Below are 16,708 nucleotides of genomic sequence, written 5' to 3'. Positions count from 1 at the left end.
GGGTATGCCACCACTTTTCACTCAGAAATCCTTATTGGATTCCTATTGACTACTGAATAAATGTCTATTTTCATTACCTGCCTTTCTGGGCTTTTTACAGTTTAATGCTAATACTTTGCCAATCTCATCTCATGTTACTAATTTCCATTCACTTTATTCTCCAACCAAAATGAATTACTCTTTCACAAGAACACATCTTACAACATTTTGATCATTTGTGCCTTTCCTTATATGCCTAGAATGTTCTGCCTTTCCTTTTTAGCCTATGCATCCTTTACAACTCAATTCAATACCACCTCCATCATAAAGCTTCTCCTAATCCCACCCCACCCAGATCACTCTCCCTCTCTTTCTCTCTTCCTCTCTCTGTCTCTCTCTATATATCTGTCTTTTCCTCTCTCTCTCTGTCTTACACACATGCACATGCACAAGCACACACACACACCACACACACACACACACACACACACACACACATGAATGCACACACTCACACCCTCCCTCACAGAAAACTAGATTCAGACTTCAGATGGCATTTGGTTTGTAGCAGTCTAATTAATGTATCATGTATCAGGGTGATTTATACTTATCTTTGTCTTATCCCCATACTAGATTGTAACTTCCCTAAGCAGAAAGACTCTGTTCTATTATAACTTTGAATAAAAGTTATTTTCTGCATATAGTAATAATGTTTGTAAAATGTATTGAATTGATCAATGAATAAACAGACGTTTGGATGACATTTTGGAAGGTCAGTATGGTAAACAGTTTCTTAATTGTGATTTTCCTACTTGGAAAACAATTTGAAATCAGTCTTTCCACATTAATTTCTGGAAACTTTAGACTCAGTTTGTGAGCTCCAAATTTAGTTTTCGTGTCTGATAGTGGAACTCTATTACTAGTTCCACTGTAAATTAGCAGATGATTTTATCTTATCAAATGAACACTCCCTTCTTTTTACAGTGACAATAATATTAATTTTCCATTGTCTGTCTTATAAAGAAATATTTAAAATACTGTTAAATTAATACTCTACCTTAAATGCTTTAAATTGATTTTTTACAAGGCAAATGTCATTAAATTCTTTTCAATTGAACAATGTATTAAGTTCCTACTCTGTATAATACATTATTAGAAGCCAAGATTATAAATAATTTTTAAAATCATCTTGCTGTTAAGAAATTTACCATACAATAGGGAAGTTATTAATGTACACAAGAAACTAGAATATGTGTTATCAAGTGATTATTTCAAAAATCTCCATAATACTATTTCCTAAGTCCCAATTGATAGCCTTGTTGATAGAAGTAATATTTTGTAAAACAAAATTCTAGGGGAACTAAAGAATTTGTGTAATAATTTTTAAAAATTTATTGTAATGACTTTGAACTTCTTCCTATATTGCTTATATCAGGATTCTACAACTCTGTAGATCAGGATTTCTTTTCACTCATTCCTTGAGAACAGTATGATAGCATTAAAATTTCTTAAAAATATATGTCATAAAATTTTAGTGAAAGTTTTATTAGCATGAAACTTGTATTTTCTGTTATGAAGTGCTCATCACTGTTTATAAATGTCTTTAAAATATATAATTTCATGTGTCTTATATGCCTAATATATCACTTGAGAAACATATTTTTCAAAATTGCTAATATGCCTGTGTGTATTTCTATAATATTATAAGTCAAAAGTATATTTAAATTATAAGACAGTTATTCATAAGCAGTTTGAATGAATCTGTAATATTTGCTGTACATAGCTTTGAATGAACAGCAATAATTGTTTTTTATTGACTAAATTAGTTTTTTTTATGTAGGAAATCACCTTTCCTAAGATGGTCGCCAACTGTTGTCGTTTTCTGTGTTATTTCTGCCGTATAAGCCGGCAAAATCAAAAAGCTATGTTTGATCATCTTAGTTATTTACTGGAAAACAGCAGCGTTGGTCTTGGTAAGTGAAGAGATTACTTTTTTTGTTTTGTTTGTTTTTTTTAAACCCTTAACTTCTGTGTATTGGTTCCTTGGTGGAAGAGTGGTAAGGGTGGGTAATGGGGGTCAAGTGACTTGCCCAGGGTCACACAGCTGGGAAGTGTCTTAGGCCGGATTTGAACCTAGGACCTCCCGTCTCTAGGCTTAGCTCTCAATCCACTGAGCTACCCAGCTGCCCCCAAGATATTACTTTTTAAAATATTTAGTATCCTATTATACTTAAGAGGAATAAGGATGTTATCCATATTATAATCTAAATTATGTTAAGCAATTATGATTTATTGTCACAAAAACAGATAACACATTTAAGCTTTTTTCTTATTTACTTAAAATGTTAAATATGTTTTAAAATAATTTCAAATTTTTATTATGATTTAGTAAAACTACAAGTAACATCCTTAAATATTATATATATTACATATGTGAAAGCAGTGTATAATGTCTATTCGGTTATTGAAATGGATATATGCTCCCATATAATCAGAAATTCCCTGTAATAGTATAGATTACAATTTTCTGTGTCTGGTCTATAACATGATTGTTACAAATGTTCTCTCATTTGCCAATGTTTTATATTATTGGTAAAGACTAGACAATTGTTTCATCTTTAGCACAGATCTTTTCTATGTACATTTGGTCTAATTTGGCTGCTTTTCCTGTCTTTGTGTTAGTGTCACATCTGGGACTATGATGTTAAGATCCACATGTTCAGTGGAAGAAACAGTTTGTTTCTTTACTTTTGAATTTTTTACCATTATTGTTCTCTTTCCATTTTTAACCTTGAAAATTTTTGAGTTGGTTTAGTTAAATCAGATGTTTTGTGGGACTTTTTAAACTTGTTTTTATCTTCAACCACTTCTCACTGTTTTATGAGGCACCACTGTTTATAATCATCAATCATCCATCTTAGTAAGATTTTAAGAAGTTTCCATTTTTACCTCATGTTTCTTTTGGAATCCTTTCCATTTCTCTATGGATGTTTGCTCACTCAGAAATTTTCTGCACTCTTTTGTCTCTTTGTTTTGATCCTATTTCATCCTCAGTAACTGATGCTGGTACATAAGCAGCAGTTATTTTATAATGGTCTTTTTGTATGTAGTTACTATTAGTAGTACTGTAATGTGTGATGACCAACTAACCTATGAAAAAGTAGTTTTTTTGGTTTGGGAATGAGGTGAAATCCATCCTACCAAGTCCTTTATTTACCTTTCCAAGGAGTGCCTGTGAGCCATTCTTCCTTTTCCTTTTTTTTTTTTAAATTAAAAAAAAATTTTTTTTAAAACCCTTACCTTCCATCTTGGAGTCAATACTGTGTATTGGCTCCAAGGCAGAAGAGTGGTAAGGGCTAGGCAATGGGGGTCAAGTGACTTGCCTAGGGTCACACAGCTAGGAAGTGTCTGAGGCCAGATTTGAACCTAGGACCTCTAGGTCTGGCTCTCAATCCCCTGAGTTACCCAGCTGCCCGCCTTCCTTTTCTTTTTAACTTCAGCTTCCTTCTTTCTTCTGTTTTTTTTTTTAATGGTAAAAATGTCAAGAATGATATTACTTACCTCCTTCAGCCACATGTTCACTATTGGTCTTTGGTTAGGGATGTCACATTTAAATTGCAAAAAGTAAAATTAAAATTTATTTGTCATTTAAAAGCTGTGATTCTTAGAACCCTCCATCCCCTTTCTTGTCACTCTACTGTCACTATCAGGGAGTTATTGTACTGAGGGCCACTTCATATTTTCCTTTGTTTAATTGGTTGTGCTTTTTTAATCACTACCAGTTGACCAGCTTATTGGTCATTTACCTCTCCATAGTTAGCTAGGTTGGTTCTCAGAAATCAGAGGAGGCCTATTGCTCTGGGCAAATCACATGCCTTATATTTGATGCCATCAGCTCTTTACAATGGACTAAGTCCTAGATATTTGTAATGCTTATTGGTAGAGAGTGAATTCCCATACAAAAAGGTCTCTCAATCAAATGATTCACTTCTTAAGTATATTTTATTAATTTATATAATAAGTGACCAACATTCAAACATTTACAAAATACTTTACCTACATATTTAAATAATATGGCATCAGATAATATAATTTTAAAACTTTATTTTAAAATATCAAAATTCACATTTTGAAATACATTATTTAATATTAAAAACAATAAATAATGAAAAATATATATCTCTAAATGCTTAAATCACTAAAATGGAGAAAGGAAAGATCAATGACCTGGGAATACAATTTAAAACACTAAAAAAATTCTCAAGTAAACACAAAATTAGAAATACTAAAAATTAAAGGTAAAATCAATATAATTGAATTTATGGTGATCATTGAACTAAGAAATCAACATAAAAATTGGTTTTATGAAAAAATAATCAAAATATAAAAACTATTGGTTAATATGACTTTTTAACAAGAGAAGAAAACCAAATCACTAGCATTAAGGATGAAAAGAATGAATATGCCACTAATGAAGATAAATCTAAAGCAATTGTTAGGAGTTATTTTGCTCACTTATATGCAAATGAATTTGTTCAAGTAAATGAAATGGAAGAATACTTATAAAAAAAGTAAATTGCCCTATCAGAGAAAATAAAATATCTAAAAAAACTTATTTTAGAAAAAGAAATTGAATAGACCATATGAATCAACTTCCTAAACAAAAAACATCTGGACCAGATAAATTTGCAAGCGAATTCTACCAAACATTTGAACATCAACTAATTCCATTATTAAACAAATTATTTGCAATAACAGGTAAAGAATGAGTTTTACCAGAATCTTTTAATGATACAAATATTTTGCTGATACCTAAACCAGGAAGAGTAAAAACAGACAAAGAAAATATAAACCAATTTGATTGATGAATGTAGTTGCAAAAATTCTAAATAAAATAATAGGAGACTACAATAATATATCACAAAGGTTATACATTGTGATCAAATAGAATTTATACCTGGAATGTAGGAATGGTTAATATAAGGAAAACTGCCAAGACAATTGATTACATTATTAACAAAAGTAATAGAAACTATATGATTATATCAATAGTTAGAGAAATAGCCTTTGACAAAATACAACATTCATTCCTATTAAAGCGATGGAAAAAATTGGTATAAATGGATATTTTTAAAGGAAACAAAGCATCTACCTAAAATCATCAGCAAGTAATATTTGTTATAGGGATAAGCTATAAGTTTTGCCAATAAAATTAGGAGTGAAACAAGAATGTCTATTATCACAAATATTATTTAACATAGTATTGAAATGGTAGCAATAGTAATGAGAAGAAAAAGAAATTTAAGGAATCAGAAAGAGCAAAAAAGGTAATAAAACTGTCTTTATTTGTAAAACACTTGATGGCATATATGTAGAAAATCCTAGAAATTTAACTAAAAAGTTAGTTGAAACTATCAATAGTTTTAGCACAGTAGTAGAATATAAAAGACACCCACATGAATCATCAGCATTTTTATATGTGACTAACAAAGTCCTTTAAGAAGAGATAGAGATACATTTAAGAAAAACCACAGATAGAATAAACTACATAGCAGCACACCTGCCGAAACAAACCTAGGAACTACATGAACATAATTGTAGAATATTTTTTACACAAATTTGGAAATATCATTCATTTGTTGCTGGACATAGCCAACAAAATTAAAATGCCAGTCCTACTTAATCTGCTTTTTAAATGCCTTCCCAATCAATTATCCAAAAACTATTTTATTTAGCTAGGAAAATAAAGAAAATCAAGAATATCAAATTAATTAATGAAAAAATGTAAATGAAAAATTCTTAGAAGTACCAGATTTTAAATTATATTATAAAGTAGTAATTATCAAAACTATCTGGTACTGGCTAAGAAATAGAAAGGTAGATCTGTGCAACAGGACAGAAAGAGAAAAAACAATAGTAAAAGATTATAGTAACCTTGTATTTGACAAAAGCATAAATCAAGATTTTGGGGAGAAGAAATCACTATTTGGTAAAAATAGTTGGGACAAATAGGAAGTAGTTTGGCAGAAACCAGGCATAGACCAATATCTTACACTTAACTAAGATAAGATTAAAAATGGATACATGATCTAGAAATAAAAGGAACTATCACATAAGCATTTTAGAGGGATAGGGAATATATTACCTATCAGATTTAAGGATAGGAGAAGAATTTATAATAAACAAGAGATCTAGAGCATTGTTAAATGTAAAATGCATACATTTAAATACATTAAATTGAAAAGGTTTTGTACAAATAAAACAAGTGTTCTCTAGATTAGAAGAAAACCAGAAAATTGGGGGAAATTTTTTTAGACAGCTTTTTGGATAGATGTCTAATATCTAAAATATGTAGAGAACTTTGTCAAAGTTATGAGAATAAGAGCTTTCCCCCAATTTATAATTGGGCAAAAGATACGAACATAATTTTCAGATGAAGAAACCAAAGCCATATATGGATAAACATATGAAAAATATGCTCTATATAATTACTGATTAGAGAATGCAAACCAAAAAAATTTTAAGACATTATATCATACCCTCAGCTAAAATAACAAATGGGTAAAAGGACAAATGGTTGGAGAGGATGTGAAAAAAAGGGAGACATGCATAGTTTGTGGAACTGTGAACTGATCCACCCATTTTTGAAAACAATTTGGAATTATACCCAGAGAGTTATAAAACCGTATATCCTTAAACCCAGAAATAATATTGCTAAGTCTGCTTCCCTAGGAGATCAGGAAAAAAGGGAAAAGAGCCTATATTGTCCAAAATGTTTATAGCAGCTCTTTTTGTGGTGGCAAAGAATGGAAATTGATGATATGCCTATCAATTGGGGAATAGCTAAACAAATTATGATATATGATTGTGATGAAATACTACTGAAACATAAGAAGCCATGCAGGCTAACTTGGGAAAAAAACCTTGCAAAGAATTACATGGGATGATGCACAATGTAATGAATAGAACCAAGAGAGCATTATATATAGCTACAGATTTAATAATTGAAGAATGTCACTTCTATAAAAAGAACTGAAAAATGAAATCATGAAAGACATAATCTCTATATACACATATCTGTTTTGTTGGATGATGCCTTCTATTAAGCAAGGAGGGAAGGGAGGGGGAAGAGATACTTTTAGAGATATTCTATTAATAAGAAAATGAAATCAAAATTTCCTTCTTTCACATCTTATGTATGTTGACAGCTTCCCCAGCAATGCGGGGCTCAACACCACTTGACGTGGCAGCAGCATCAGTAATGGATAATAACGAATTGGCTTTAGCTTTACGTGAGCCTGACCTGGAAAAGGTAAGTGATAATTCTGCCTTTTGTATTTATATATCTTCCCTTTTTTTTTCATTTTCCCTCCAGGCAATTAAATTTTTTCTAATATGTCCAGCAAATATATATAATGAAAGATACATTATGCTTCATTTAATTATAGCAACCTCAAAAGCAATATGATAGAGTAGATAAAGATTTATCCTTAAATTTAAGATTTTGGTTTAAGTTCTTATTTCATTATAGATTTGAGCTATTAGTTAATTCTATGTGTTTTTCATTGTAAAAATTATCATTGTGATGTTATATTTGTTATAACTTCAACACTTCCAAAAGTTTATTCACAACTTAATTATACTGCCAAGAGTTGTATGCACTGAGTAAAATATACCAAGATCAGGTAGACTAAGTAGAAATGTTTAAGTCATGGAGATATTTCACAGGATCTTAAGAGTTAGAAGGGACTTTGAATCCTATCTAATCCAACTTAATATTTGAACAATAATATCTTCTACCATATTAAATTCAATTCAGTACATGTATATTAAACATTCATATTTCAAGATACTGTATTAGGTACTATGGGTACAATGATTAAAATATGAAGTCTTCTGCTAGGAGGTTTACATTCTTTTGTAGCAGACTGCTATCCAGACTTTGATTAAAGATCTCTAACAAGCAGAAATTTTTACACCTTTTGCTCCTGATTTTGCCTTTGGAGAACTAAACAGAGGAAGTCTTAAACTTCCTTCCCTTCTTATATAGTCTAAACAACTCTCTTTAGCTGATCCTCATATGAGTTCCTAAATTCCAGGGACTAATTTCCTCCCATAGAAGTTTGGCCCCAAGTCTTGTGTCACTGTGAACACTTTAAAGTATGATCTCTAAAAAATCTTGAGGATTTTTCATACGATGCCCAGATTTCCTCTCTATCACAAAACAAGTCACTTTTCTTCAAGATGCTCATCATTTTCACCGAAAGCCATTCCTTCCTTATTGGTGAAAATAAAATCTGGAGTAAGGTTTCCATTTGATTCTTCTTTCATTATTTGAAGAATTAAATTGTAAAGGCAAGTCGAGATATTAGCAATTCTGGTTTTTTTTTTTCCAGAAAGTATATTTTACTTATGACTGACCATCTTGCCTCTTTTTCAAACACCTCATTTATTTCCTCTTTCTGAACAGGTAGGTAGTCTTGAATATAAACTGAAGATAATACCTCTTCTATTTATTCCTCCATTGATCTTTGCTCAGATGTCCTCTTTTAGTATGTTCCCCATTTATTGTTCTTAGATTTCCTCATATGAGAATGGCTTCATATTATGTAATACTGTTCCTTCCTAATTTTTGCCTGAATGTCTACATGTTTGCAATTTCAAGTTTATGGTTTTTATTACTGGCTCATTTCTTAGATTTTTCCCTTCTGTTAGTATATGGGCTTTTCAATTCTTCCTACATTGTAGAAACTTCTTTGCAATTTGATCTCCTCTAGTCTTACATATTAGTCCCCTTATGCATTCTATAATCCAGCCATTCTGGCCTCTTTTCCCTTTCTTATATTTGATGCTCCATTATCTGTGCCTTGATAGTGGCTTTACCTTATGACTGAGAATAGTTTGCCTCCACATTTCTGCCTCCCAGAATTCCTGAATTCTTTCAAGATTCATCTCAAATGATACTGTCAGTGTGGTGCTTTTCTGAGTATTCCCAAATGCTAGTGATTTCCCTTCTAAGGTTATCTTCCATCTATTCTGTATATAACTTTTATATATCGATTTGTGTAACATGTCTTCCTCATTGGAAACATTGCATTTATTATTTCTGCTTTTTTGCATTTGTTTTTTATGCCTTAGTACATGGTTAGTCTTTGTGAATGTACCATGTGCTGCTGAAAAGAAAGTATATTCCTTTTTGTTCCTATTTATTTTTCTCCATCTATCTATTAACTCCAATTTTTCTAAGATTTCCTTCACATTTCTTACCTCTTTCTTATTTACTTTTTGGTTTGATTTATCTAGATCTGATAGAGGAAGGTTCCAGTCTCCCACTAGTATAGTTTTATTATCTATTTTCTCCTTAAGCTCCACCAATTTCTTCTTTAGAAATTTGGATGCTATACCATTTGGTGCATATATGTTGAGTACTGATATTCCCTCATTGTCTATACTGCCTTTTGTCAGGATATAATTACCTTTCCTATCTCTTTTAACAAGCTGTATTTTTACTTTGACTTTGTCAGATATCATGATTGAGACTCCTGCCTTCTTTTTCTCAGTTGATGCCCAATAGATTTTGCTCCAGGCTTTTACCTTTACTCTGTGTGTCTACCTGCCTCATGTATTTCTTGTAGACAACATATGGTAGGGTTTTGGTTTCTAATCCACTCTGCTATTTGCTTCTGTTTTATGGGTGATTTCATCCCATTCACATTCAGAGTTATGATTACCAGCTATGTATTCCCCAGCATTTTGATTTCTTCTCTTTGTTCTGCCCTTTCTTTCACTATTTCCTTCTACACAAGTGATTTGTTTTTAATCAGTCCCCCTAATCCCCACCCTCATTTTACTTCCTTTTCTCCCCCCTCCCTTCTTATTCTCCTCTTATTTTTCTTCAGGGTCTTTTTGAGTTATCTCCTCCCATTCTCCCTCCCTAGTGTTGCTTGACTCCCCACCAGTCGGTTTGTTACCCTTATACTTCTCTATAGGGCATGAATCAATTCTCTGCCCAAATGGATCTTATTGTTCTTTCCTCTTTGAGTCAATTTCAGTGCATCTAAGAATTAAGTATTTCCTGTCTCTGTAAGTTTTAAAATTAGTATTCAATGCCTCCAAAGTATGATATTGATAAGGATTTATTAAAATGAGGGAAAGAGTCCCAACTCACCCTCCACCATGCCACCTGTGGTGCCAAAAGACCCCCGTGACCATGGAAAAAAACTCATTTCCATACTGCCCATGAAAACTGAAGACCAATGCGTAAAGGCTTAAAGAATTATGGATATGCTGAAAGGGAGTTTGGGTAATGTATTTTAAAGGGTACAAGGTCTTTTCAACTTTACAAATCCCCCCTGTGATCCTTTGGGAGACCAGTCTCCCCAATGGATCATGAAAACGTAATCAAATTAAAGTTTACAATAATTCAGAGATAAAAGGGAAATAAAAGGGAGAAAGAACAAAACCAATGTTTGGTGCATTGACAAAAGACTATTTAGGGGACAGTCCCCTTTCTCACATAAAAGTGTCCATTCAAAATAAATATGTTCAACCCTCCCAAAGTTCAAATTCGCCATGTCTTGAAGTTCACTCTGGATCTTCTGGTGCAGTGTGTGGTCTCTGCAGGCATCTTCATGGAGCCTTCTGGATTCTGGGAGGTAGTTTTCTGTTCTAAATTAGGGTCAAATTCAAGTCATATTCAAGTCAAATTCAAGTCAAATTCAAATTCATAGCAATAACATAGTCCCCCCTGAGGAAAATACAGGGATACACATGAGAATCACACAGGAATACATGGTCAAGGCATGAGGTATATGCATCAATTATCAAAAACATCAAAGAGTCCGAAGAAAAATAAAAAATAAAAAAGAAAATAACCTCTGAGGGAAATATAGGATATTAAAAAAATGTGAAGAAAGGAAAAAGAAAAAGAAAAATTCACAAATCACAACAGGTTCTTTTAGCAATCCATGTCCCATAAGCTTTGCAACAACAATCACTCACTAACCCAATTTAGCAGCCTGGACTCCAGTAAGTTGTCACATCATGAAAGAAATAGAAAAAAAAAAAAAGACTAGATCTTGAGACAAATGGGAAATAGCATTTTCTGGTGCAATCCTTTTCTTCACTTTCAGAGATAATGGAGCCAGAACAATCGATGTTGAGTACTTGATATAGAGTGTAGTACAAGGAAGTTCCTATGTCTTAACATATGCTAAGAGTCACAACCTCAAGTCTCACACAGGATCAGGTCTTTTTGTAGAATGTCATCAATCCCTGTAAGATTAGTTTGGTCTCTTTCTTTTTTTTGTGCTCATTTTATACTTCATAGGTCAAAACTCTGTGCTCCTTTGTTGTCTGATTCTCCTTGGATTAGACATAATCATCGAGCAAAAGTCTCATAATAATTAAATAACTAGTGGCGGGTTTCTATAGTCCAAAGCTTTTTGGGTATAAATTTATATGCTAAGCAACCTTTTTACCCTTCCAATGTATTAGTCTTCTCCCCTGCTCCCACCCTGCACTTCCTTATGAAATATAAATTAACCCCATTTTTTCTCTTTTCCCATTTCTCTTAATATTATCCTCTTTTTATCTCTAGTTTTATATATATACACACATATATGTATATATCTTCACATTTCATCTATACAGTTTGTTACTGTTTCCTCTAAGTATACCTCTTTTAACTGTCCTAATGATGATAACAATTTTTAAGAGTTTCCAATATCATCTTTTCTTATAGGAATACAAATCATTTAAACTCATTGGGTCCCTTAAAAAAAGTTTTGATTTTCTTTTTGTTTTTTTTTCCCCTCTCTTAATTATCTTTTGGTGATTCTCTTGAGTTCTATGTTTTGGCATCAAATTTTCTGTTTATGTCTGGTGTTTTCTTTATGAATACTTGGAAGTCTTCTATTTTATTAAATGACCATACTTTCTCCTGCAAGAATATAGTCAGTTTTGCTGGATAATTGATTCTTGGTTGTAGACCTAGTTCCCTTGCTTTCTGGAATATCATATTTCATGCCTTCCAGTCCTTCAGAGTAGATGCAGCCAGATCCTGTGTTATCCTATGGTTCCATAGTATCTGAAAGACTTCTTTTTAACAGCTTGTAAATTTTTTCCTTGGTCTGTTAGTTCTTGAATTTGACTATAACATTCCTGGGCATTGTCAGTTGGGAGTTAAATGTAGGAGGTGACCTGTGGATTCTTTCTATCTCTACTTTTCCTTCTTGTTCAAGAATGTTGGGGCAGTGTTCTTGGATAATTTCCTGTAGGATGATGTCTAGGCTTTTCCTTTTGTCATGATCTTTCAGTAGTCCAATAATTCTAAAATTTTCTCTTCTCGATCTATTTTCAAATTCTGAGGTTTTGTCAATGAGGTGTTTCATGTTTTCCTAAATTTTTTTTAATTCTTTTGATTTTGTTTTATAGGTTCTTGCTGCCTTGTGAAGTCATTTGCTTCTAGTTGTTGTATTCTAATTTTTAAAGACTGAATTTCATCCCTGGCTTTTTGTTCATCCTTCTCTTTCTGGACTCATTTCTTTGTAGGTCATCTTTCACCTTCTTTGCTTCATTTTCAAGCTAGTGAATTTTGGCTTTCAACACACTATTTTCTTGTTTTAGTTCATGTAGTTTCTTTTCCCAATTGTCTTCAGCCTGTCTTGATTGATTTTTGAGTTCTTGAGTTAATTGAATTTTGAGGTCTTCCAAAGCCTGTGTCCAGTTTACTGGAGTTTCTGTGTTTTTTCTTGGTGCTCCTTCGACCTCCTCTGTTCCATTTATTCTTTATTCATTTCCTGGATAGAAGCTGTCAGTTGTAATTTCTTTTCTCTTTTTCTGTTGTTCACTAATTTTTTTCCTTCTTTCCCCCCAGAATTGTAATATTTCTTTATTTGTATCCTATGCACCTAGCACAGTACCTGTTACATAATAGAAATAAGTTCATTGTATGGACTGGAATTGAATCTTAATCTCTTTGGAATTTGCTTTTCTGACTCTAGTTTGCCCATCAGACCATTTCTTGCTTTATTTTTGTCTTTATCTTATATTCTAAGATTTGATGTATCTTTGTTCATTCTTGTAGCTGTTAGTGGGAGTTCACCAATTCCTCTCTTTTCTAGATTCCAAACAAATATAAATATAAATATAAATCTATGTCCAAATCCATACATATTTGCTTTATGTATGTGTGTGTATCTTCATAGGTATACTCCGCTCCTTTCTAGGAGTCCCTCACTAATAGATATTAAACCAGAATGCAAAAATGAAAACATTCTTGTGAGACATCATTTCCTTAATTACTTTTTCAATTTCCAGATATTCCTTTGACTTCTAATTCCTTTGTCTTCAATTGGCCAGGAATGACAAAATACATTCTGTGCCTCTAACACCTTCATACTCTTGCCCAGGATTTCATAATCTCATTTAATTGCTAGGTTCCTGCTTGCAATATCGTTTGTCTGCATGACATTCACCAGAAGTCTATGGTGGAAATCAGGTTTGACAGATTTTGTCATTTTCCCTAACACTTGTTTTGATAAGATAAAAGTAGAGAGCTCCATTAGTATTTCCCAGAGGTAATGACCAAACATCACTATTTGGAAAAGGACCCTGCCATGACAATAGTTATGGATTCCTGTCACCCTCAATACAAAAGCTATTCTTACTTTAAAATATTTATTTAACTTTATTTGAGTAAAAAGAAGAAAGGACTCATTCTACTTTAAAAAACCAAAACCCTTAACTATTAGAAAACAGAACCCCAGAATTATAGAATTTTAGAACAAGAAGTAATGTTAGCATCCATAGAGTCTAACCATTGCCTGAAAGGAATGCTCATTTTAGCATATACTATGAGTAGGCTGTCCACTGTCTGTTTGAAGACCTCTGGTAAGAGAAGACTTCCTAAGACAGCCCATCTCACCTTGGGATAACTCTAATTGATTTCTAAATCTTTATGTCATCAAACTTAAATTTAGCCCTTTTTAACTTCCATTACTCCTGATTCTTCCCTATGGGAACAAAAAGAACAAGATTAATTCTTTTACAACATGATAGCCTTTCTTTACTCAAAGACAACAATTATGTTACCATTGAGTCTTCTTTTATCCAGGTTAAATATCCCCAATTCGTTCAATCTTTTTTTGTGACATAGATTCAAGGTCCTTCATCATACTTATTTCCTGCTTCTAGTCATTATCTATCTTATCAATATTCTCCTTAAACCATGGCACCCAGAAATGAACAGAGTACTCCAGACATGACCAAATTTGGTCAAAGTTTTTTTTGAGAGGGGTAGACTACAAAGGAATTATCATCTTCTGTAAGAAGCCCTAGATACTATTAGTTCTTTTTGTCTGTCATATCTTACTATGCACTCATTTTGAACCTGAGAGCCTTTAAAGCCTTTAGGCTATGTATCAAAAGGCTAAATCATAGTTCTTGGTTGTTGGAAGTCTTTTTATCCCTTTTGTGGGGCACTTAAGAAGTTCTGCTTAGACATGCTGTAGTTTCTTTGCTAGGACTCTTTGTGAATCCATGAATCTATGTCCTTTGCTCTCAACTCAAATATTGCCTTCAGCTGATCCAAGGATGTTCCTAGTTCATTGTTAGGAATATTTTGATTCCATCAGTTCTTCAGGTCCTCTACTTTCAAGGTCCTCTACTAAGCAAAAGAGGAGAAAGGGGAAAAAGACATAAGCCAAAACTGAAACCAGGACGGTGATTTGATTAATTAAATCATTAGCCCACCCTTTTATATGGGTATGTATGCTTTCACTTCTTTATGCTAAATTTTCAACTAAAAGAATTTTTTAAAATTGCACTTGACTTTCTTTCTTAGCGCTCTCTCTCTCGGGAGTAGCTCTTGACTCAATAACCAAGCATTATCTAGAACAAGGAGCACATTTTTTCTCTTTGAAACTCATTTGCCATTTTACCAGTAGCATAATGTACCATAACCTTGTCCTCTTGTTTCTCTTACTTCCATAATTTATAGAATTTTTCTGTTTTTGAAAAGAAGTTTTATATCTCTACTTAAGTTATTTATCCCAGGCTAGATGTTTATATTACATTATTTATAAAATCCAATTACTATTTAGCCATAGCTTAAGATAATGGTTGCACTTAAGGAGATAATAGCTAAGTTTCTTTGATCACCAAAATATTCTTTTCAGAAACAGATCTTTATGAAAAGAAAATTTAAAGTGAAAATTTAAGAGGCTGAACTTGTTATTTTATTCTATATAAAGTCATAGATTCTATAAGACATTTTTAGGCACTTACCTTGAATAATTAACCATATTTTATTGTTTTTGGTCAGAGCATGTAAGAGGCTCTTCAGGAAATCTTGAGGCAAAGAGAATTTAAAGTGAATTGATCAATACACAAAGTTACATCCTGAGTCTTCTAAAATGTTAAAATGTTTGGATATCATAGAATCCTTGTCATATTAATGAATTTTTAATATCTTTCGTATTTATTCCTACTTGACTGATAACAAATATCATGCTTAGTCATACTTTTGCCAAAAGCTTCCCATGACTATTTTATCAACAGAAACTCTACTGATACTTTATGCATATTGCATTATTTTCAGGTAGTTCGCTACCTAGCTGGTTGTGGATTACAGAGCTGCCAGATGTTGGTTACAAAAGGTTACCCAGACATTGGCTGGAATCCAGTTGAAGGGGAGAGATATTTGGATTTTCTCAGATTTGCTGTCTTCTGCAATGGTATGCATTTAAATTTGGGTTTGAGATGGAGAAGACACTATTGAACTTGCATTTAAATTATTATTGAAAGCATCAATATCATCCTTGAAGTTTCATAAGGTGAAAATAACTTAGTATAATATTTAATAAATACATATATATTCCTTTATTTCCCATGCAGATATTTATCTCTTAGGAAACTGGGTACACAGTGGATAGAGCTATCCTGGGCCTAAAGTCAGGAAGACTTATCTTCCTGAGTTCAACCTGGTCTTTGGCACTTACTAGCTATGTGATCCTGAGTTACCCCTGTTTGCCTTATTTCCTCATCTGTAAAATGCGATAGAGAAAGAAATTGCAAACCACTTTGCCAAGAAAATACCAAATGGGTTCATAAAGATTCATATATATTTAATTAACTAAATAATTAATTTGTTTTTTCCCAAGATTTTTTAAAATTTATTTTATTTTTTAGAAAAAGTTTCCCATGGTTACATGATTTATGTTCTTACTCTCCCTCCCTCAACCTCTCTGTAGCCAATGTGCATTTCCACTGGTTTCTTCATGTGTCATCAATCAAGACCTATTTCCATATTATTGATAGTTGCACTGGGGTGATCATTTAGAGTCTACATCCCAAATCATGTCCACATCAACCCATGTGTTCAAGCAGTTGTTTTTCTTCTGTGTTTCCACTCCTACAGTTCTTCCTCTGCATGTGGGTAGCATTCTTTTCCATAAATCCCTCAGAATTGTCCTGGGTCATTGCATTGCTACTACTAGAGAAGTCCATTACATTTGATTTAACCACAGTGTATCAATCTCTGTGTACAATGTTCTCCTGGTTCTGCTCCTTTCACTCTGCATCAATTCCTGGAGGTCTTTCCAGTTCACATGGAATTCTTCCATTTCTTTAATCCTTTGAGCACAATAATATTCCATCACCAGCATATACTACAGTTTGTTCAGCCATTCCCCAATCGATGGGCATCCCCTAGTTTTACAGTTTTTTG

At 32.7% G+C, this 16,708-nt stretch overlaps 1 protein-coding gene across 1 annotated transcript in view; it reads left to right on the top strand.

Annotated features, from left to right (window-relative positions):
* The window catches only part of RYR2 (ryanodine receptor 2), a 550,493-nt gene that overhangs the window by 258,948 nt on the left and 274,837 nt on the right, over window positions 1-16,708 (top strand). The window contains exons 43-45 of the mRNA XM_044674985.1: window positions 1,820-1,952; window positions 7,188-7,291; window positions 15,581-15,716. Of these exons, the coding sequence (XP_044530920.1) occupies window positions 1,820-1,952; window positions 7,188-7,291; window positions 15,581-15,716 (373 nt within the window). The remainder of the gene's footprint in view (window positions 1-1,819; window positions 1,953-7,187; window positions 7,292-15,580; window positions 15,717-16,708) is intronic.

Source organism: Gracilinanus agilis, chromosome 4 (assembly GCF_016433145.1).
Source record: "Gracilinanus agilis isolate LMUSP501 chromosome 4, AgileGrace, whole genome shotgun sequence".
Lineage (NCBI taxonomy): Eukaryota > Metazoa > Chordata > Mammalia > Didelphimorphia > Didelphidae > Gracilinanus > Gracilinanus agilis.
Note: the sequence above shows the minus strand (reverse complement) of the source record. Positions and strands in the feature narration are given on the sequence as shown.